This window comes from Choloepus didactylus, chromosome 27, assembly GCF_015220235.1.
Source record: "Choloepus didactylus isolate mChoDid1 chromosome 27, mChoDid1.pri, whole genome shotgun sequence".
NCBI lineage: Eukaryota > Metazoa > Chordata > Mammalia > Pilosa > Megalonychidae > Choloepus > Choloepus didactylus.
The window spans coordinates 3920866-3945645 of record NC_051333.1 but is presented as its reverse complement, the minus strand read 5'-3'; the positions used below and the strand labels follow the sequence as shown (position 1 = coordinate 3945645).

General features: G+C 41.5%; 1 protein-coding gene and 1 pseudogene across 3 annotated transcripts in view; both read right to left on the bottom strand.

The window, feature by feature from the left end:
• Positions 1-5428: 5428 nt before the first annotated feature.
• On the bottom strand, positions 5429-8483 carry LOC119521856 (annotated as a pseudogene).
• Positions 7509-24780, bottom strand: part of LOC119521068 (leukocyte immunoglobulin-like receptor subfamily A member 4) — a 35410-nt gene continuing 18138 nt past the window's right edge. Inside the window, exons 2-8 of one of the 3 annotated variants that reach the window (XR_005214295.1) lie at positions 14801-14857; positions 14137-14172; positions 13716-14000; positions 13209-13505; positions 12639-12941; positions 8616-8889; positions 7509-8503 (exon numbers count right to left, since the gene is read on the bottom strand). Coding sequence is in view for 2 of the 3 variants with exons in the window: in XM_037819086.1 (XP_037675014.1) it covers positions 8753-8889; positions 12639-12941; positions 13209-13505; positions 13716-14000; positions 14137-14172; positions 14801-14857 (1115 nt within the window). In the remaining variant the exon portion in view is untranslated. Of the gene's footprint in view, positions 8504-8551; positions 8890-12638; positions 12942-13208; positions 13506-13715; positions 14001-14136; positions 14173-14331; positions 14608-14800; positions 14858-24780 lie in introns of those variants that run through there. The other 2 variants (XM_037819086.1, XM_037819087.1) reach the window with 2 other exon arrangements.

Genomic DNA, 24780 nt, shown 5'->3' with positions numbered 1-24780 from the left:
AGCCACCATGGAAGTGAGAAGGCAGTGGCATGACATATTTAAAATTCTGAGAGAGAAAAATTGCCAACCAAGAATTCTTTATCCACCAGAGCTCTCCTTCAAATTTGAGGGAGAGCTTAAATTTTTCACAGATAAACAAATGCTGGGAGAATCTGCTAACAAGAAACCTGCCCTACATGAGATACTAAAGGGAACCCTACTGACAGAGAAACAAAGAAAGGAGAGAGAGGTATGGAGAAAGGCTCAGTACTGAAGAGATTCAGTATGGGTACATTAAAGGACATTAAGAGAGAGAAGGAAAAATATATATGACAAACACAAACCAAAGGATAAGATTGTTGATTCAAGAAATGCCTATAATAATGTTGAATGTAAATGGATTAAACTCACCAATTAAAAGATACAGATTCGCAGAATGGATCAAAAAAAATGAACCATCAATATGTTGCATACAAGAGACTCATCTTAGACACAGGGATACAAAGAAATTGAAAGTGAAAGGATGGAAAAAATATTTCATGCAAGCTACAGCCAAAAGAAAGCAGGAGTAGCAATATTAATCTCAGATAAAATAGACTTTAAATCAAGGATATTATGAGAGACAAAGATGGCCACTACATACTAACAAAAGGGGCAATTCAACAAGAGGAAATAACAATCATAAATGTTTATGCATCCAATGAAGGTGCCACAAAATACATGAGACAAATGCTGGCAAAACTAAAGGAAGCAATGGATGTTTCTACAATAATTGTGGGAGACCTCAACACATCACTCTCTCCTATAGACAGATCAACCAGACAGAAGACCAATAAGGAAATTGAAAACTTAAACAATCGGATAAATGAATTTGATTTAATGGACATATATAGAACATCACATCACAAATCACCAGGATACATTCTTCTCTAGTGATCACGGAACTTTCTCCAGAATAGACCATATGCTGGGGCACAAAACAAGCCTCAATAAATTTAAAAAAATTGAAATTATTCAAGGTACATTCTCTGACTACAGTGGAATACAATTAGAAGTCAATAACCATCAGAGACTTAGAAAATTCACAAACAACTGGAGGTTAATCAACACACTCTTAAAATAAATGGGTTATAATGTAGAATGTAGGGGAACTAGCATTAGAGAGCAATTAATGAAGGGGGAACAATAACCCAATAAGAACAGATAAGGTATCGTGGGTAAATTTAACATTCTGGGAATTCCCAGTAATGGCTATGGTTTGTTAATTTCTGATGGGTACGGTAGGAACAAGTTCACAGAAATGGAAATTCCCTTAAAACAATAAGGTTGAGCACCTTTTTATATTTTGTGAGCAATGCAGATATCCTGGTTTACGAAGTGCCCATTTGTCTATTAGGTTTTATGTCTTCCTATTATTGATATGAAAGATTTATTTTTGTATATCTGTATATAAGTTTTTTTAATGAATTATATGTGTTGCAGATGTTGTTTCCAAACGAATACTGCTTTTCAGCTTCTTAATGGGATTTTTGCAACTATAGCTTCTTAACTTGAATGTATTCCAGTTTATCCTTTATAGCTAGTTCCATGATTAGTGTGTTAAAATATTTTAAGGAGCTGGTGGAGAATGCAGGGGTATTGGGCTGCCCCACCTCAATGGTTGCTGATGTGCTTACAGACATAGGGGACTGGTGATTTGATGGGCTGAACGCTCTACCATGGTACTTGCCCTTGGGAAGACTGTTGATGCAAAGGAGAGGCTAGGCCTCCCTATAATTGTACCTAAGTGTCTCCTCCTGAATACCTCTTTGTTGCTCAGATGTGGCCCTCTCTCTCTAGCTAAGCCAACTTGGCAGGTGAAATCACTGCCCTCCCCTCTAAATGGGATCTGAAACCCAGGGGAGTGAATCTCCCTGGCAACGTGGAATATGACTCCTGGGGAGGAATCCAGACCTGGCACTGTGGGATGGAGAACATCTTCTTGACCAAACGGGGGATGTGGAAGGAAATGAAATAAGGTTCAGTGACAGAGAGATTCCAAAAGGAGCTGAGAGGTCACTCTGGTGGGCACTCTTATGCACAATATAGACAATCTTTTTAGGTTCTAATGAATTGGAGTAGCTAGCAGTAAATACCTGAAACTATCAAACTACAACCCAGAACCCATGAATCTTGTAGAGGATTGTATAAAAATGTAGCTTATGAGGGGTGACAATGTGATTGGGAAAGCCATATGGACCACATTCCTCTTGGTCCAGTTTATGGATGGATGAGAAGAAAAATGGGGAAAGAAAAAAAAATCACCCGGTGTTCTTTTTTACTTTAATTGTTCTTTTTCACTTTAATTTTTATTCTTATTGTTTTTGAGTGTGTGGTAATGAAAATGTCAAAAATTAATTTTGGTGAGGAATGCACAACTATATAATGGTGCTGTAAACAACTTAATGTATGCTTTGTTTTGTATGACAGCATGGTATGTGAATATATCTCAATAAAATGAATTTTTTAAAAAAGAGATAGTTTAGTAAAGATATTTCCCTTCTTTAATTCCAGAGTTTTACAAGAATAAACTCTTCCTCTAGGTCCACCAGCTAGTTCCCGTATTGCAGAACTCGGTGGGGCAGCTTGGTTATGACCAAAGAGGGAATGTTTTTCAGACACAGCCCACGTTCTGCTCCAGGCTAACATCCTATGGCCCATGACCATGTCCAACTCTAGTTTTAACAACATAAAAGTCAAATGTGTCAGCCCCAGGATGTCATGGGATTCTTGACAGAGATTAGGGTGTCCCAGACAGGCATTTCTCTCTTCTGGTATACCAGTCGTCTTTTTCTCCTCAGTTGAGTAAACCAGAAAATACAAAGAAGTAGAGAGGAAGAAGAGGGGGGAGGTGAGCCAAGCCCTCAAACTGATGGTGGTGGGGGATGCACCTCCACTCCCACATCTCCAAGGGACCATCTCTCTGGACACCCAAATTGTGTCCTCTAAAGGCAGGAGGGTTAGAGCAAAGGATCAAGGTGAAGCCCCTAAGCCAGGTGAGGTGGAGGCAGGACCTGTGCTGAGGTGGAGGGAGCTGAGACAGCTACGGCTCCTCCCCTTCTCTTCTCTTTAGGACTTCACAGGGCACTGCTTCCTAGATGCTGACTCCAACCTCACAGCTCAGGGTAGGGACTCCAGGGAGGCCTGACCCAGTGTTAGCATCTGAGGCCAAAGATCTTGGGTCAGTGGAGGCCACCTGAAGTTTTAGCAGAGGGAAGGCACTGATGTTCATGGAAACTGAGCTCACGGCGGGCCCACCACACCTGAGAAGATGATGTGGTTCTCCATTCCACAAAGATAGGAAAGAACAGAAGGCTTGAGATGGGACTCAGCCTGGGTTAGCAGGGATTGCTGGTCTGTAGGTCTGGGTATCTGGGGAGAGAGAAGGAAGAAGGGTGAAGAGCACCTTGGGTTGGGAAGACTTCCTGGGTGGGGAGCTCCTGAGCCAAGAGGCTGCTCTGCTTTCCCTAATATTCTCCTCGCTTTTTCCTTAGTTGTCCGCCTACCCCAAAATTGTAAATAGTATTGAGTTATAACAGTGCTTCAAATAATGTACATCAAAATATTTTATCAGGTAACTGGTTTGCAAATATTTTCTCCCCCCATCTCTTCTATTTTCATTTTGTTATCAGCATCTTTTGATGACCAAATATTGTCATTTTGAACAAGCCCAATTTATGAATTTAGCTTTTATTGCTTGTGCTTTTTGTGTTATATCAAAGAAATCTTTGCCTAAACTAAGATCAGAAAGGTTTCCTTTTATGATTTCTTTTCTGAATTTTACATTTCATTTACATTTAGAGCTATGATCAGTTTCAGTTTTCCTGTATGGCATGAGGTTAAGGTCAAGAATTTTTATGTAAATACTTAATAGCTCAAATGCAATTTGTTAAAAATACCATCTCATTTCCCAGAAAAGCATCCTTGAGACTTTTGTGAAAATCGTGATCATTTACATGTAGGTCTATTTTAGGTATCTCTATAACAAACCATTGACCCATATATCTTTCCTTACAAAACTATCATATTTTCTTCCATATCATAACTTTATACAAAGTATTGAAATCAAATAGTGTGAATCATCCAATAATTCTTTTCTTCTAAATTATTTTTATTCCTTTTTTTTCTGTGCTAATGATTTTATTCATGAATTTATAATGGAACTCAAAATAGCAAAGAACATGAAAAAAATTTAGATTAATATAGATCAACAAAATACATCACAGAATACATCTATTCTTAATATAATTGATAAATATGCCTTAAATGCACATATAGGATATAAATATTCTCCATTTTGTAGAGCTTCAAGGTAGTGGAGATTTCCTCCATACAGTTTGTCAGAAAAGCTCATATTACACTGTAAAATACATACAATTCAAAAGAAATCAAAATGTAAGGGATAAATTACCATTTCATGTCCAATCTTCTTGGTAAATTGCTACTTTCATACTGAAAAAGACAATTAGTAAAGATTAAAATTTTGAAATGCTGAACCATCATTCTGAATGTGTTAAAATTTTTTCATCAGTGTTCACCACCTTCTTCACATTCATATGTCCCCAATATGAGGCCATAAACATTATTTTGTAATTTAAAAAAATCTTCATTCACAGATTATTTCCTGGAAGTTAAAAATAACTACTTCATTGCTACATGAAGTTTTTCATCAGACAGGAGAGTACTGGACTCAGGAGACTATTTTTCATTGTTTTAAATATGATCTTTGGTTTCAAGTTTTCCTGATATCCCTTTTAGTTGGATGGTTGTGGTTAGTAAAATATTCTTTAAAAAAGCACAACAGCTTCATCTGAACCGTAAAAGCAAATAGGATCAATAGCCTAATCTGGCAAGATGAGTTCCCTGAAATCCACAACTGATGTGTTAAGTGTTAAAGGAAGTCAGTGCTGCTGAGGAGTAACTCACCTCCTCTCATTAACATCCTAACTCAATTCATTAAGGGCATTAGCCATTGAGCCATCTGGAAATAAGAGTCTGTTGAGAGGAAACTAGGTGGAAAAATCTGAATGAAAAATAAGACCAACTAAACTGCACATGCAAGCATAGGGTGTCTGCCCCAAGCATATAAATACATCTCATGTTTAGAGGTTGAGTATTATCACTGCATAGATTCCACCACATGTAAGAATCCTGTGCCTGTAGGCATGTATATCCCAGAGGTCAGAATTAGCTAGTGGTTTTCCACAATAGATGAAACTTTGATGCAAAAACTGGCCTTTCCATAAAATGAAACTGCTGAGGTTTTAAACTAATAGAGAAAAGGGATGAAAGAACACTGGAAACTATAAGAAGTCAAAGTGAATCCCAGAAAGGAAATGCTCAAATTCATAACTGAAGGCTGCAGATGATCTCTTCTCTCCCTCCTTGAATAATCAAATGCAAATACCTTTTAGCAATGGTAGCACTCAAATCCCACAAACAAAATCAAGTAGTGCCCCCTTAAGGAGCACCTCCATCGGCACAAACTGTAAAACCTGCTGGGGTGCATCAGAGTTGAGCATGGTACTCAATAATTCATTTACATTCTGCAGAAAGTGGAGAACTAGATTAGGTTCAGATAAACAACACATAGCAGAACTGCACAACTCCTCAGGGACTCAGGGAATGTGGGGCAAGAAAATGTGATGAATCTAAAACAGCCGTGGAGCACAAAGATCAAACCAGCCATAGCTCTTGTGGAACAAGAAAGTACAGGGAAAATCATGGCATCTCCCATATGAAGCTGCTGTAATGAATGCAGAAGGCAGTCCAAAAATAACTGCTGGTAAACTGGGTCTCCATCATGAAGCAGTGAACAGGTGAAATTCATGAGTTCAGGAGATTACAGGAATCAAACTTCCAATGGTATGTGCATTTTAATATATGGAGAGTCAGCAAATCCACAAGCAGGTACTTTATTTGGTTGCTGGGTCCTACAACCTGCTCATCCTGAAGGCACTTGGTAAGGCTAAACAACTCAGAAGATATCAGTTCTTCAGAAAAAAATGTGACAACAACAATACAGTTGTTTTGGCCTAAAGTTGGAATCCAAATTCAGAGCTCCTCCTAAAGACTTTTCAATTGCTTAAGAGTCTTTAAAATTTCACCATCACAGAGAGAACACTATAAATAGGACTATTTTTCCTTATACAAACTCTATTATTAACTCCTTGTAATAGTGATGAACATTTGTTTTACTTCATGAAAGACATTTTTATATTTCTATTATTAATCACAGTTATCATCCACCACAAGATTCACTGTTATACAGTTTTAACCTCTAGCTTTCTTTCTGGTGACATGCATGACTCTAAACTTCCCCTTTCAACCACATTCACACACGATTCAGCACTATTAATTATACTCACAATAATGTGCTCCCATCACCAATATTTCCAAACATTTAAATTCAACCTAGTTAAATATTCTGCACATATTAAACACCTGCTCCCCATTCTCTAGCCTCCTTCTATCTCCTAGTAACCTGTTTCTAGATTCTATGTCTATGGGTTTATATATTATAATATTTTCATATTAGTGAGATCATATATTATTTGTCCTTTTCTGTCTGACTTATGTCACTCAACATAATGTCCTCAAGGGTCATCCATGTTGTCACATGCTTCAGGACTTCATTCCTCCTTACTGCTGAATAATATTCCATCATATGTATATACCACATTTTGTTTATCAATTCATTGGTTGGTGGACACTTCGGTTGTTTCTGTCTTTTGGCATGCCTGTGGTTTTGATTGGAATTTTATATACTTGGTAGAATAAATTTGTGGAGAATTGACTCCGTGACAAAATTAATTATCTATTTAATGTTTGTACAATCAGTAGTGAAGCCCCTCATTCCATTCCTGATATTGGTAATGTGTGTTTCCTCTCTTTTCTGACATATTATAACTTATGATATAGTAACTTCATTCTCTTTTTCCTTAAAAGATCACAAATTCAAATATATATCCATGATCTTTCAGGATTTTACTTTTCCAATAGCATTGAGTGTTCCTTTTTCTTAATGTCTTCTGATTTTGTTTTGCTGATTTAATTGTACTGTACTCAAGAAGCATGATATGTAGGATTGCAATTTGAAAGATCTGTATACACTTCTGTATTAGTTAGGGTTATCTAGGGGAACAGAACCAACAGGAGATATCTGTAAATATAAGATTTTATGAAAGTATCTCATGCAGCTGTGGGGATGCACAAGTCCAAATTCTGTAGGGCAGGGTGCGAACTGGCAACTCTGATGAAGGTGTTCGATGAACTCAGGAAATGCGTCACTGACTAGCCAAAAAAAGTGAAGGTCCTCTCTCTCCCTTAAAAGTCTTCAACTGATTGGATTAAATCCAGCTGATTGAATTCTCTCATTGTGGAAGACACACCCTTTGTTGATGTAATCAGTCACAGTGCAGTGAATTGACTAATGATTTAATAAACCAGCCTTCTGGTTAATTATCTTGCCACAAATGTCCTTGAAGTAATGGTTAGGCCAGTGCTTGCTTGACCAGACACCTGGACACCATCACCTGGCCAAGTTGACACATAAACCTAACCATCACAGCTTCCTTTGTTGTCTGAAAATTATTCAATAATGATTGTATGCTACTAGTATACGGATAGAAAAAGGTCAATGAAATAGAATACAGTCCAGAGACAAATTCACACAACTATGGGCAGGAGATGTTGCATAATGGGCATGATTTTCACTTTGGATTGATGAAAATAGTCTGGAAATAGATCATGCTGTTAGTTACACAAAATTGTCAATATACTTAATGTCCCAGAATCGTCCACTTGAAAATGGTTAAAATGATTTTTCTTATTTTATGATTTACCACAATTTAAATAAAATTTTAAAACTGTGCCATAATTTTAGGGTAGAAATGATCATTACACATGAAATAAAAAGAAATAGAAGTGCACATCGAGGCCATCAGAGAGATGAGCTGCAGCCAGTTTGTACTCAGTTGCAAAAGAAGATTCTGCATATAACTCCCCACCTCTGCATTCAGAAATGTAACATTGGCATCTGAAACTTGGCCATGAATGGAGTGTTTACAGCAGAGAAATTGGCAAATGCTCTTTAAAAGCATGTATTTTTAGAGAGCCAGTTTACCATCACACCACCGGGCAGTCTGTTCAAGCACAAAGTGAGTTGATTCCAAGTGATGATATGTGTAGGGAAATTACCCCAGGCAGCAAGTACTGAAGAGTGAAGGGCACATGGGGTCCAGAGAGGGTGTTAGGACATCATTTAGGATTCATCTTTTCCAGGCTGGAAAATTACTTCAGCTCATTTATTCAGTTATCACAACCAAGCTTCATGATTTGAACTGATGACATGATGAATCAATAGCACAAATCATGGAATGTTCTACTTAAAGATGAAGAGAAATATTACCTGAAAGTGGGCCAGAGCAGGAAGACCTGTTGTGTTGGGGACCCCAAACTGGCATGTGGGATGTAGCCTGATGTCCTGGGGATGAGGATGGAAAGGGATCCAGTCAAGGGAAGACAACAACGGTAAAGGGAAAGCACACGGTTTAATGGTGGAAGAGTCCTCTATGGGGACATGTCAGACATTGCACCTGTAGCCCAATGATGCATGCTCCCCTGCGAGATTCTCAGCGGAAAGTTCACACAGTTTTCTTCGAGGACCACTGGACACTTCAGATATTTTCCAAGACTCTCCCACTCTGAATGGCGCATTTGTTTCCACCTGTGTTTATGTCCTGGCTGCGTCTTGGGGCCTTCCCTGGCTTTGCCGAGACTGAAATAGCAGCACCCCGAGTACCACCAGGACGAATCCAGCCATGCCCAATTGGATGAGATTCTCCACTGTGTAATCTTGCGGAGCAGAGCCTAGGAATTATGGATGAGGAAGTTACAAATGTTAGAAGAGGCTGAAATAAGCCCAGGAGTTCTAATGTCCATCCAGGACACCCACCTCCTCTTGACAGGCCATGTGCCTGTGTGCCCCCACCCCGTATGTGAGAACTTCCTACCACTCTCAGAGTCTGGCTTGTGTTGTGGCGGGCTGATGGCATCAAGGACTTGTGAAAGAAAATACAGTAAAAGATGGGTAAGTGAGATGGTGAAGAGAACATTCTCCCCAGGTCCTGCATTCTTATATCCCCTTGTTTCTCATGTAGTGACTTCTATGTGGTTTCTTAATAAACCTCTCCCCTGCTGTGGCTGGGTTCCCTATGATCTCAATTGATTCTTCCAGACTCCCTGTGATCATTTAATTCATATTTTGTGTTTAAGACATGGTGGAATATGCCTCAAGAGCCAGACTTCAAGAAAACACCAAAATTTACTCTCTAATTCAGAAATAAAGAACTTTGTATGTGCTCTGTTCAGTCCGGGACACAGGGCAAAGTCAGCTGAAAGCCCTGGAGGTGAACGTTTATCTCATTCAACCGCTGAGGACCAGGGTCCATGGATGATCCACCAGGTGGTCCCGAGTGTCAGGACCCCAAAGGAGTGAATGTCCGGTTCTTCATCCCGTTCACTCTACTTCAGCAGATCCAGCACCCCAACCCTGGTGGCAACATTTTAATCTTCATCTGCTGTTATCCCAACCATTTAATCTTTCATAAATTACATCTTCATATGATTTGGAAAACCTACAACTGGATATACATACATATTTATATTCAAATATACACACATATCTGCATATAAACATATACACACACATAGATATGCCTGTATATTTTCTTATAATTGTTTTTAAGTCAATATATCATAAAGACTGAATTTCTGCTCTGTTAGCATGTGGATTCAGTTGGGCATGCCAGTAACAAACGTGCAAATATCAGATGGAAAATATTAGATGTATGAATATTCCCAAATATGTAGATTTATACACACATGTATATTCGTCTCTCTGTCCATTTTCCTGTCTCTCTCTCATCTATCGATCATCTATTTATCTATCAATCATCTATATCTATCTATATGTTGGATCAATTACTTTAGTGAAATAGGTAAGCTGGTGGCAGGTGTGTTCTAATCAGTGTCATCAGCCAAGGTCCCGTGTGGAGATGACGTTTAAGCTGAGTCAGCAGGAGCCCTGTGTGGACCCAGCACACAGTGGCACAGGCTGCAGGTTTACCAGATGCCCAGGGAAGGTCTGCGTCTGTCGTTCAATAAGGAAGGATCTGTGTGTGAGGGGAGAGGGACGTGGTGCCCGGCAGAGCAGGACAGAGAGGACAGAGCAGGGGAGAGAGGCTGCCAGGCTGTCATCTTTCTTTCTGTCTCTCTCCTCTTTTGTTTTTTTTTTTTGGATGACTTCTGGAAACCGCTGTAAGGTGTCAAGGGGAGAACAGTAAGCATTTTATTTTGTTTGAAAAGTAACTTTAATCTCCTCTAAAGGAAAGCATATCATCCAGAGAATTCCACAGTTCTGGTCTACAAACTTGTAGAAACAGTGAAATCAGTGGTATTTTCAAGTTACGTGAGTGTAAATAAATAATAACAAATTCTCAAAGCCCATTTTACCTAGCTTTGATATGAACACCATGCAAAAAAGATAAAAAACATAAAATATGGAAAATGCTAATTATAAAGATCCATGCAAAAATTTTAAAGACATCATCTTATAAATTTTCCAAAATATCAGTGAACAATAAATGTAATTCAGTTGCCTTAATATCCAAATGTTGGATATCAAGAAGCCTTTTTAATGTATGTCATTGTGACAATAAATAAAAGAAAAATTCATAAGCTTGAAATGTAAAACTTTTAGGAGAAGAATCCATTCCTAATAAAACCCTATTGTAACAAGAAACAGGATTTAAATGCATAGGTCAATATTGCAATAGTCACAAAGTATGAATTTTCTTTCTGTTTGCCTTAAAATAATGTGGGCCAATATTGAAGCTGAATTATTAAAGCAAAGCTCAAGAGCATTTTACTCCATAAACATTATCATATGATATTTGAAATGGAGAAAAGTGGATACAATTTAGAAACAAAGAAGTGAAATTTCCATTTTTTAATATAATTTCATCAGTAAATTACAAGTGCTCAGTTGAAAAACATTTGAACCAAAGACCTTATGACGTAGGATGATAGAAAAGGAAATTAACATACCCACATGAATAGCTTTGATATTAACAATTAGCTATTATTTTAAAAATAAAAAGGAACGATGATATATTTATACAATATTAATTGGTTGAAGACATTCTAAAACTTAACTCTGAATGTGCATGATGTTAAGCAATAAAACCTCAAACTCCTTCTCAATTTTAACAATAAAACCCATTTGAAAAACACCTTTGATAAGACAAGGTAATATTAAGAAGGTAATTCCTGATAATGAAGGTATAAACTGAACCTTTTCCCAATGGAGATTAAATAGTTATTTGTTTTAGAATCCTAAGTCCAAGTAATTCAAACTAAGTTGTTGTTTAGGTTATTTGCTTTTCTTATTCCTTTGTTTTGGTTTGATTTGGAGTGTTGTCTTTTTATTATTTGTTTGTTTTTACTTTTGGATAAAGTTAAATAAAGAAAAACATAGATATGTGGAAAAGTGCATCAATATATTCTCAAGTGGAAAAAGACTATAAAAACTCTGTTCTATGAATTAAACTTGTAAAGACTTGCATGTATATGGTAATGAAAAAAATAAAGTTGTAAATGTGCACATGGAAAAATTGCAAGAAAAATTTAGGAGAAAAATGGAATGAAGAGAAACGGACACAGATGGGACAACCAGATCCTGTCATCCAGACCGAGAGAAACTGTAGATGCCATGAAATCATTCCACAGGGGAATGCAGTGTCTGCTACAAGTAAATTTAAATCTTAACAGGAATGAGGGATTACTAAATTAATGAAAAATACTATGAGATTAGAAAAATCAAAACACAAAATGCCCAAGGAGGAGCTGAGGCAATGCAGACTTAGCTCCAGCCTCCCAAGGGGTCCATCCGTGCGAGTACTCCTGGACCAAGTACCCCCCTTGTTACCTCTACATGGGCTGGACCCTCTGGACAAGGAGAGGAGGAGAAATCACTGTCCCTCTCCACCCGCCATCCCAGGTCTCTCGTTCTGCCTGAGCCTCGGACGTCTCCCTCTCCCCTGACCAGCACAGAGGCCACAACTGACCATCTCGGAGACCCTGGAGCCACCTGTCCCTCACCCTTAATGTCCACCCTCCTCTGGGAACAGACCACCCCTGAGTATCGGAAAGTGGGCTGAGATGAGTTTAGAGCTTGGCTCAGGCTTGGGGGTGACACGTGGGGTCAGGACCTGGTGGAGAGGGGCTGGGACCCCAGAGGTTCTGGTGCTGAGATGGAGACATGAGCAGGCGAGTGGGTGTGGGGTCTCTGCCTTCTCCTCTCAGTCCAGTTGTGCTTCCTGCTGTTCTCCCCCAAGCCTTGTTCCTTCCCTCTCTCTACTGCAGCCCTGAGAGGTACTTTCGGAATGGGATGTCCCAGAGGTCGGAACTGCAGTCCATGTCCACCTCGGATGGGCTGGGACCTCCTTCTGCAGAACCTCCCTCTGTGCTCCTCATCCCAGCATGTCTCAGAGCTCCCCTGGGGATGGGGCCCTGAACTGACCATCACTCACAGAGGGGACGGGGCAGGGGCTCCTCACCTGAGACCACGAGCTCCAGGGGGGCACTGGGCTGAGACAACAGGTAGGGGTTGGAGCTGCGTGAGCCGTAGCACCTGTAGGTGCCCCCGGGGGCTGAGGTCACGGAGCTCACAGTGAAGTCGGCCAGGAACATCTGGGCTCGGTGCCAGGATCTAAGACGCAGGGGGGGATCGACTCCCCCCTCCTTGGACAGAAGGAAACTGTCCATCGGGCTCCACGACTGACAGCGCAGGGTCACCTTCTCTCCTGAGGACACGTTGGAGCCCAGCTGGGCAGAGAGGGAGGGTGTGGAAGGGAGCTCCCCTAGAGAGAAGGAGGAGGGTGAGGGGCTGCCAGCCTCCACCTCACCGCTGGACTGAGATTTCCCTAGGTCACTCCTCTGAGGACTCTCAGTCTCTCTCTGTCTCTGTCTCTGTGTTTCTATGTCTCTTCCCCTCCCATCCTCTCTCTCTCTGTGTCTCCCCATCTCCTGTGACCCCACAACCCTAGCCCTGATCATCTCGCCCTGGGGTCCCCCCACAGCTCCCTGCAGAGTCAGGGTCCCCGGAAGGACCCAGCTGGGCCCCTCACCTGCGATGAGGACGTCCAGGGGCTCGCTGGGGGCCGACCACTCGGAGGAGAGGTTGTGTCCACCGTAGCATCTGTACCTGCCCCCGTGGGTGCTGCTCACACGGACCAGGGGGAAGTCGGCCTGAGAGAGCCCCCCCTGGGGATGCCGGCCGAGGCACTGGGTGAGGTCACGAGCCCCCTCCTTGGACAGAGCGAATCTGTCGTAGCTGATGTCAGAGCGACACTGGAGGGTCAGGTTCTGTTCCAAGGCCACGACAGGGCCCGGCTGGGCCAGGAGGGACGGCTTCCTGGACACACCTGGGGAGACACCGTGGACTGCAGGGGATGGTCCTCCAAGCACCTCCCGCCTTGTCCAGGGCTCCAGGTCTAGTGTCTCCCACACTCTGTGTCTCTGGAGCCCTGGGCTCCCCTCTCCCATCCTCCCACCTGGGGCTCCCTGAGGACAAGACTCCCCTTAGCCCGTCTGGGCCCTGAAGACTTTATGGGGCAGGGACGGGGCTTCCTCACCTGGGACCAGGAGCTCCAGGGGGTCACTGGGTGCTGACCAGTCAGTGGGGCTGCAGTAGTAGCACTGATACCGCCCTGCATATGTCTCTGTCATGTGTGAGACAGAGAACTTGGCCTTGTTCCTGGGCTCCTGTGGGTTCTGTCTGTCCCAGGGTGCTTGTCTTCCCTCTCTCTCCAGACGGTACTCCTCGGCCTCCAGGGTCCCCTGACACCAGATGGTCACAGGCCTCCCCCAGGAGATCACAGAGCCTGGCTCAGCCCAGATGGTGGGTTTGGGGAGGGTCCCTGGAAGGGAATGAAAGGTTGTCTTTAAGGGGATTCTTCACTAACTGTTTCCCCTACTCTCAGCTCCAAGTCCCCTGCTGGATTTATCACCATTATTCCAGATCAAGGAGGCTAGAATTTCTGGGGCTTAACTCACCCGCCTGCACTCGGATCCTCTGGCTGAGACTCAGCCCTGGAAGAGAGTCCATGTGAGAAACTTGCACCCTGAATCCTGAGCAGATCCTCTCCTCCCCTTGAACACCCAAGCCCTGGGGTCTCCTGGTAAGCCAGGGCCCGGCTGTGGGTGGGACCCCTCCCAGGCTGGAGCTTTCCCTCCCCTCTCAGATCTCACCGAGGCAGAGCAGGGCCATGAGGGTGGGGTTCATGGTGTCCCCTCCCACAGGGTCCAGCTGTACAGCTGGATGAGACCTCGGTGCACGGCAGGACAGACAGACACACAGGATGTGACCACTGGGAGGCTGATCCTACCCGTCACGGGGTTGTCACAGCAGTCCCACAGGAAGGGGAACTGCCCCTCCCCAGGAGGCTGGTTCCTGTTTCCCCAGGGCAGGGCTGAGAGCCCCAGACCCTGTCGAGAAATTTCATGTGAAATGGGGTCTTCTCCAACCCCAGATACTCTCTGCCTGCTCTGTCTTCATCTCCAGGGCCCAGGACATAGAAGCCAAGTAGACCCAGTGCCATCCTGGGTCCTGCCGTCCAGGCCAAGGTTGACGAGGGCACGTCCCTCCCTGTCAGAACCTCCCCATGTGGGTCTCCTTCCTCCTTAGCCTGCCCACTGAAAGTTGTTCTTGGGTCCTTACCATTGGCCGTTGTCACACCAGCCCCTGGAGATGCTTCAGTGAGATGTGGATTCTTCTCTGCAGAATGGGGATCAGCAGAGACACACTTTTCACAACTAACCTTGCAGTTAAAGTTGAGTTACACTATGGCAACAAGTAGAAATGAGAAATACTGGAAATAGAAGAAGATGCAAGTGTCTTCCCATGACCACAGATTCTGGGTTTTCTTTCTACTAAACACTCCCCATCACGGCCTTCCCTTATTTCTCTGGAACAGCATCTTCGTTGACAACAAACCTCTGAGTCATTCCCGCCCCCTCAGTGGCCCTTATTTCCTTGGGCAGAGCTCTCCTCCGCATCCTCTGACTCTGTCTTCAAGCACTGTTCACCCATGAATGGGGTTAGAGCTCTGACTTGGGGAAAAGCTGTTTTTGTTGAATTCCTGACCTATCCGCCTCTGCTTGTGTGACCTTCCACTGTGACATCCCTTCTCTGTCCTCACTGTCCTCATTTGGAGCATGTTGATAGTTACTCCCTGTCCTCAGAGGGGTTGTGGAAGTCAGTGGTTCCTGTGATCTGGAAGGAGCTCAGTCCACGCTAATTTCCAGAAAGATTAAAGTTTGTGGGCTCAGGGACGTAACGTTATCATGTGTCAAACTGTACAGTCAACGTAGAAGGACGATGTGCCCCCTCAAGAGGTCCCATCTACTCCAGATTCCAAGAAATTCTGCTTATAATATTTCTGAAGGATGTAGCCACAGTTAAATGCAGAGAAAGGCAAATGAAAGTTCCTGAAATGGAGGAGGAACCACAGCAAGTAGAGTCTGGGGACAAGTGTGGGTTCCTTAGGGAAGTGGTTTACAGCTCGAGTGGTTGCAGGAGCAGAACCACAAATGCTTCCTGGGGCAGAGACATCGAGTTGCTGATGAAGTGGGTGCTGAACTCTGACCCCATCTTGGTGGGGATGCCGTGGGGCATCTCTGCTCACTGACTCTGACCAGAAACAGCAGGAAGCCTGAGTGGAAAGTTACAGCACATGGGTTAGTCGGAAGATGTCCAGTGACTACGGTGGTGGAAAGAGTCTCCAGTGGGCTGTCCCCATACAGAACATTTGAACGAGTAGCAAAAACTGGCAGAGCCGTCTTCCTCAACATTCCAGAAAATGAGTAAAGAGTTTTAGCAACTGGGCAAGTGCTGAATCAAGAAAAAGCAGCCTGAAAAACAGAAGGCTGAATCTTTGTTGCCCTTGCTTGCCCCTCCCGCAGCCCCTCCCAGGAGTGTGGGGGGCCAGCCTGTGCCCCCTCTGTGGGTCGCTGGCCTTGTTCCACAGGGAGCACCGCAACCCCCACGCACAAACTGGGGTGCCTGTGTGTCAACATGACTGTGTTGGGGTCAGTCTGCTGGGAGGACGTCTGGAAAACTGAATTTGTCCTGAAGGCAGAGAAGCCTCTTGCAGTCCTTGAAGCAGTATAAGAACAGTTAAGTCAAAATGGCCTGGGGGAAAGGGCCACCTGCAGTAAGTCCCACAAGAGATCACCCAGCACAGAGTGAGGTTCCATTTCATAGGGAGTGCAGGGGGCATTCATTTGAGATTCCATAAACTGTCCAGAGGGGGAGTCCAGGGCTCCGTGCAGGCACATATGATGCAGAGCGGACTCTGCACTTGACATTCACCTCAGGACGATCTTCTTGATAGAAGGACTGAGCTCTAACGGAAACCTCCAGCCAAAGCAGGGCCAATTTTCAGACTGTGAAATGTGCTTTTTGCTTTGGTTTGTTTGCTTTTGTTAGGTCTTGGCACTGACAGAAGAAAATCCCTGTCATAACACTAGCTAGATGCAAACCCAGGGCACCAACAGGTCAAGGACTAAATCCAAGAATTAACATTTTAAATATTAAGATACCAGGACCAGAGGGATTCACCGTTAGTTTAAACAAGCATTCCAAGAAGAATTAACACCAATCCTGCTCAAAATCTTTTAAAAAATTGAACAAGAGGGAACACTCCCCATCTCATTCTATGAGACCAGCATCACCCTCCTAGAAAAGCCAGAAAAACGTACCACAAGAGAGTAAAATTACAGACTAATACATCTTATGACTATAGATGTGAAAACTTCAACAAAATACTAGCAAACAAAATCCAACAGCTTATGAAAATGATTATACACCATGGTCCAGTGTGATTTATCCCAGGTATGCAAGGGTGGTTCAACATAAGAGAATTAATGTAGTGCACCACACTAACAGAATCTAGGGGGAAAAGCCACGTGAACATCTCAATTGATGCAGAAGAGGCATTCAGCAAAGCCCTGCACCCCTTCTTCATAAAAACAGCAAGAAAACTAGGAATAGAAGCAAACTTCCTCAACATGATAAACAGCCTCTATGGAAAACCCACATCTGACATCACACTCAATAGTGAAACACTGCAAACTTTCCCCCTAAGATCAGGGAAAAGCAAGGAGACCACTGTCACCACCGTTATTCAGTGTTGTACTGGAAGCTCAAGCCAGAGCAATTAGGGAAGAAAAAGAATTAAAGGCATCCAAATTGGAAAAGAAGAAGTAAAGCTTTCCCTATTTGCAAATGACATGATCCTATAGACAGAAAATCCTGAAAAATCTATAATAAGGCTGCTGGAGCTAATATACAAATTCAGCAACATGGCAGGGTACAAGAGCAGCATGCAAATGTCAGTGATGTTCCTGTACACTAGTAATGAACATTCTGAAGAGGAACTCAAGAAAAAATTCTATTTAAAATAACAACTAGAAAAATCAACTATCTAGGAATAAATGTAAACAAGATGTAAAGGACTTATATTCAGAAAACTACAAACCATTGCTAAAAGAAATAAAAGAAGATGTAAATAAAAGGAAGGAATTTCTGTGGTCAGGGATTGGAAGACTAAATATTGTTAAGATGTCAATTGTACTCAAAATGATTTCCAGATTCAGTGCAATCCAAATCAAAATTCCAAAAGACTTCTTTTCAAAATCAGAAAATCCAATCACCAAATATATATGGAAGGGTAAGGACCCCAAATAGCCACAACGATCTTGGTAAAGAAGAAATGAAGTTGGAGGACATACACTTCCCCATCTTGAAAATTATTTCAAAGCCTCAGTAATCGAGGCCAGCACAATATCAGGCATGAAATAGAACTGTGAGCTCAGAAATCAACCCTCATGTTTATGGTCAACTGCATTTGACAAGGTGCTAAGTGAACCCAAATGGGAAACAATAGTCTCTTCAGCAAATGGTGCTGGGACAACTGAATGTCCATATGCAAAAAAAAAAGGTGATCCCTACCTCACACAATATACAAAAATAACTCAAAATGGATCAAAGACCTTGATACAAGAACCAGAAACTTCACTGCAAGAAGAAAATACAAGGAAGCATATCAGGACCTGGGATGAAGACTAGAAGTCAGTCAGGAGTGGGCACCAACTAGAAGGACGTTTTGGGGCTGAGGAAGCCCATCGTCCACCAAATGTTCCCCAATGCAGAGTTTATCCTGAAAGTAAAGGAAGGAATGCAAAGCAGACGTGCAGAGAATTGTAAATAAGTGACCCAGAGGTGGAGGAAACTTGGTTCCTAACTTTCCAGCTCCTTGTGAGATCCAGTTTTACCTCTTGCCCTCAGAGACTATGTTACTGCTTCCAGTAAATTACTTTTTTTTTAATGAGTTTGTGTTCTTTATGGTTAAACAACTTGAGGCTAAGGTAACATGAAGTCCAGGATTCTATAACATCTATAGAGTCTTTAACTGCACAATCTTATAGCCCAGTTCTAAATAGTTCACTTCTTATATGACTTTCAGGTCATGTCTGGCACTATTTCCACTCACTGACACAAAAATCACCAAACTAAAAAGAATCACATCCAAGTGCCCTTCAATAGATGAGTGGATAAACAAAATGTGGTGCATACATTTGATGGAATACCATGCAGCACTAGGAAGGAAGGAGATACTGAAATATATGACAACCTGATGAACCCTGAAGATATAATGCTGAGTGAAATAAGTCAGACAGAAAAGGAGAGATGTTGTCTGTTACCACCACTATGAACTTGAACAAAGTAAAATCAGTGTCTTTTAATGTAGAATACAGGGAACCTAGAGTTAGACAGAAGACAGTGAAGGGGGAATGATAACCTGACACATTCAGATATGTTAATGAGGGTGAATTTATAGGTGTGGGAATGAATAGGGGTAATGATTGTTGGTTGATGGGATTATAAATATCAGAGCTGCATTGAAGGTGAACATGATTGAAAGGGGTTGTTTAAAAACATGTATCCCACAGATTACCACTACAAATATAAATAAGTGCTTGCATGATATACTTCTAACATATAACACTGTTACAGAGAGTTAACAACAGAACGATATATGGGTAAATGACCTATTGCATACTAGGGACTATAATTAATAGGAATAGCTTACTACTATCAAAAAATACAAGGGATAAATAATCGAGGGTGGATAAGAGCTTTGCAGTGTTTTGATCCATGAGAATTGTTTAAAGTTGACAGTGATGATTGTACAGCTAAGTGAAGATAATGTGAGACCTTGATTGTGTATCTTGGGCAGAACATATGCTATGTGAAATTGGGAGCCTCCTTCTAAATAAGTCAAGCCTTCAATTTTGAAGATTGTTCTTGTGAAATTTACGGCTTAAAAGGGGAGGCTGAGCCCATCAATAATTATGTCTAGGAGTCACCTCCAGAGAACCTCTGTTTTGCTCAGATGTGACCCTCCTTCCTCTAAGCTCAACTCTGCAAATAAATTCATCACCCTCCCCTGATGTGGGACATGACTCCCAGGGGATTGAGTCTCTCTGGTTACATGGGACATGAACCCCAGGAATGAGTCTGACCCTGGCATCAAGGGATTGAGAATGCCTTTTTGGGCAAAAGGGGAAAAAGAAAGTTAACAAAATAAGGTTTCAGTGGATAAGAGATTTCTAATATAGTTGAGAGGCTGTCCTGGAGGTTACTCCTATGCAAGCTTCAGCTAGATATTCCAAATGGCCACAGTAGGACAAGCTCAAATCAACAGTAGTCCCCCAACCCCTCAAGAAACCCATGGTCCCTATCTGAGATTCTAGAACACTTTCACTCACTAAGTTTATTTTTCAGAAACTTAAATCCTTCAGAGTGTTCCTATGCCAGATACACCCCAAAACCAGAGGCAACAACCTCTTCAAGTACATCAACTAGATGTGTCCCCTTTGCTCATGAACTTGACACCCCTTTTCAACATGAACAAGTTAGGTGGTCACTGCCTAGACATCTGTGAAGATGGAGAAAGTGATTAAACTAGAGGCAGGTGCAGCAACAGACAAGATAGAATTTAACAAAGGATTATGGATACTGAATTTTTATAAATTTTTTTCTTAGTTGCTAGGGTATTAAAATAGCTAGAAGGAAAGAACAGAAATTGTGGCACTGTAACACATAACATTCTTTGAAATTTGATCTTTAGCTTCTCATTGAATTGTATATTGAAAGTTATCACCTTTCTGTATATATGTTACATTTCACAATAAGGAAATAACTGAAACTGTGGAGCTGTAACCAATAACATTCTTTGAAATTTGCTCTCTAACTGCTTGTTAAATTTCACCTGACCAAGATGGCAGATTAGGCGAGACAGAGCAAAATACTTCTCCGTGAAATACACTAGATAAAAGACAGAACGTGCTCCATAATACCAGTTCCAGTGTTGCTCCAGCTGGAAACATCCGCTAAATCCACAGGGAGTGTGCACTTGGTGAAACCAAGAGTCTGCACTAAGAAACAAGTGAGTGAGGCTCCTGGGGAAACCACAGCCACACCGTGGTTGGGAGAAACCATGGGTTGCCATTTTGAGATGGATTGAATTAAAAATCCCCAAAGTGGCTGTAAATCCAGCAGTGAGAGCCATGCAGTGAAGCACGGTGGGGAGTGCCTTCCACACCCCAGGCACCTCCCTCAGTATCTGGTGTGGACAATATCCTTTTGCACACCTGCAGCTAATTGTCCCAGAGCTAGGAAGGCAGAGGTCTGCAAAAGGGGGAGTTTACTACACCCCGTACAGCTGTCTTCTCAGTGGGCTGGGAACACCCCTGCACAGCGCCATGGCCCAGAGCTTCCCTAGGGGAGTGTGCTCACCTGTGACATTGCACAGTCTTCCCTCAGCAGAGGCCCGTGGAGTGCATGGCTTGGAGGCCAGTTTCCATGCAGAAGTCCCAATGGCCCAACACCAATCCACAGCAGAGAGAGACTGTGGGGAGTCTGAGTTGAAGGGTTGAGCTCATGCAACAGATTTTAGTCTCCAGGAATGGCTGGGAGGTTTGAGTTTTAAAGCTGCCTTTCCTCTCTAACTGCACAGGGCAGAACCCCCAGCTTCAGGACTGGCTGCACCAAATACACACATAAATTTGATGCACTGGTTGGACCTCCACAAGAATCGGACCCCCACTTGCTGCATAGATGAAGGTGGGGATATCTGGCTTGAGGGTAATAGGTGACTCAGGGGCACCATCTGCAGGTAAGTCAGAGACCGTGCACTCCACTAAGCTGTAGCTCTAAAAAATTATTGATAATTGTTCAAATAAGTCTACATATTCTAAAAGAACCATATAGAGATATGAAAATGCCAAGAGGCCAAAAACAGCAGAAAATTTTAAAACATATAAAGAAACCTGAAGATATGGATAACCCAAACACCCAAATCAAAAAATCAGAGGAGATCCAGTACCTGGAGCAATTAATCAAAGATGTAATCACAAATAACAACATCATGGCACAGGATATAAAGGACAGGAAGAATACCCTAGAAGAGCATAAAGAAGAATTTGCAAGAGTAAATTAAAAACAGGTGAACTATGGAAATAAAAGAAACTGTTGATCAAATTTAAAAGATTCTGGACACCCGCAGTACTAGATTAGAGGAAGCTGAGGAAAGAATAAGCTAACTCAAAGAGGGCAGAATGGAAAGTGAAAGCACAAAAGTAAGAATGGAGAAAAAGTTGAAAAAATCAAAATGTATCTCAGGGATAGGAAGGACAAGATAAAGGGAACAAATATAAAAATCATTGGTGTTCCAGAAGGAGAAGAGAAGGGTAAAGGTCTAGGAAGGGTATTCAAAGAAATTGTTGGGAAAAGCTTCCCAAACCTTCTAAACAACATAAATACACAAATCATTGACACCCAATGAACTCCAAATGGAATAAATCCAAATAAATCCACTCTGAGACATATTCTGAGCAGATTGTCAAATGCTGAAGAGAAGGAGCAAGTTCTAAAAGCAGAAAGAGAGAAGCAACTCACCACTTACAAGGGAAACAGCTAAGACTAAGCAGTGACTACTCAGCAGCCACATGGAGGTGAGAAGGCAGTGATATGACATATTTAAAATTCTTTACCCAGCAAAGCTCTCCTTCAAGTTTGAATGAGAGCTTAAAATCTTCACAGACAAACAAATGCTGAGAGAATTTGCTAACAAGAGACGGCCCTACTTGAAATACTAAAGGGACCCTACTGGCAGAAACAAAGAAAAGAGAGAGAGGTATGGAGAAGTGTCCAGAACTAAAAAAGATTTAGTAAGGAAATGTAAACGGGAATAAAGAGAGGGGGGATATATATCTGACTAACAGACCAAAGGATAGGATGGCTGATTCAAGAAATGCCTTCAAAGTAATAACATTAAATGTGAATGGATTAAACTCCCCCAATGAAAAGATACAGATTGGCATAATGGATTAAAAATATGAACCATCAATATGTTTCTTATAAGAGACTCATCTCAGACACAAGGACACAAAGGAATTGAAAGTGAAAGAATGGAAAAAAATATTTCATGCAGCTATAGCCAAGAGAAAGCAGGAGTAGCAATATTAATCTTGGGTAAAATAGACTTTAAATCCAAGAAAATTATAAGAGACAAAGAAAGTCACTATATACTAATAAAAGGGACAATTCAACAAGAAGAAACAACAATCATAATTGTCTATGCACCCAATCAAGGTGCTCCAAAATACATAACACAAACATTGGCAAAACTGAAGGAAGTATTAGATATTTCCCCAATAATTGTGGGAGACTGCAACACATCAGTCTTTCCTATAGACAGATCAGCCAGACAGAGGACCAGTATGGAAACTGAAAACCTAAACAATCTGATAAATGAATTTGAATTAACAGACATATATAGAACATTACATCCCAAATCACCAGGATACACATTCTTCTGTAGTTATCATGGAATTTTCTCTAGAATAGATCATACCCTGGGACATAAAACAAGCTTTACTAAATTTAAAAATATTCAAATTATTCAAAGCACATTCTCTGATCACAATGGTATATACACTTAGAAGTCAATAACCACCAGAGACCTAGAAAATTCACAAATAATTGGAGGTTAAACAACAGTCTCCTAAACAATCAGTGGGTTAAAGAAGAATTAGCAAGAGAAATTGCTAAATAATAGAGACAAATGAGAATGAGAACACAATATTTCAAAACTTATGGGATGCAGCAAAGGCAGCATTGAGGAGGAAATTTATAGCTCTAAGTTTATACATTAAAAAGGAAGAAAGAACTAAAATCAAAGAACTAATGGAATAACTGAAGAAGCTAGGAATGAACAGCAATCTAATCCTAAACCAAGTTGAAGAAAAGAAATAACAAGGATTAAAGCAGAAATAAATGATATAGAGAACAAAAAAAAAAATAGAAGAAAGAACACCAAAGTTGGTTCTTGGAGAACATCAATGAGATTGATAAGCCCCTAGCTGGACTGACAAAATCAAAAAGAGAGAAGATCCAATAAACAAAATAATAAATGAGAGAGGCAACATTTCTATAGATCCCAAAGAAATTTAAAGAGTTTTAAGAGGATACTATGAACAACTGTATGCCAACAAACTAGCTAATGTAGAGGAAATGGGCAATTTCCTGGAAACACATGAACAACCTAGACTGACTAGAGAAGAAATAGAAGACCTCAACAAATCAATCACAATCAAAGAGATCCAATCAGTCATCCAAAAGCTTTCCACAAATAAATGCCCAGTGTCACATGGCTTCACAGAGGAATTGAACCAAACTTTCCAAAAAGAACTTACACCAATCTTACTTAAACTCTTTCAAAACATTGAAGAAAATGGAATACTACCTAAATCATTTTATGAAGCCAACATCACTCTAATACCAAAACCAGGTAAAGATGCTATAAGAAAGGAAAACTACAGGCCAATCTCCCTAATAAATACAGATGCAAAAACTCTCAACAAAATACTTGCAAATAGAATTCAAAGACACATTAAAAAAATCATACACCATGACCAAGTGGGGTTCATTCCAGGCATGCAAGTAGGGTTCAACAAAAGAAAATCAATCGATGTAATACAACACATTAACAAATCAAAAGGGAAAAATCAAATGACTATCTCAATAGATGCTGAAAAAGCATTTGACAAAATCCAGCATCCTTTTTTGATAAAAGCACTTCAAAAGGTAATAATTGAAGGAAACTTCCTCAATATGATAAAGTGCATATATGAAACACCCTTAGCCAGCATAGTCCTCAATGGCAAGAGACTGAAAGCCTTCCCTCTAAGATCAGGAATGCAACAAGGATGCCTGCTGTCACCACTGCTATTCAGCATTGTGCTAGAAGTGCTAGCCAGAGCAATATGACAAGGCAAAGAAATTAAAGGCATCCAAATTGGAAAGGTAGAAATAAAACTGCCATTATTTGCAGATGATATGATCTTATTGTTAGGCCCAAAGTCATTCAGGAATCCACACAACACAGGGAGTCAAAGTATAAAGTTTATTAGAGGAAAAAGGTGAGTGAGAGCTGGAAGGCAAAAGAACGATGTTTCTCAGCCCCCAGCTGGAAGCTGCATTTTTTTAAAACAAAGGAAACCACATGGGGAAGGGTGCCTGCTGTGGTGTTCTGTGCCTCGATTGGGTGAGTGCTTATTTAGTTTTGGGGT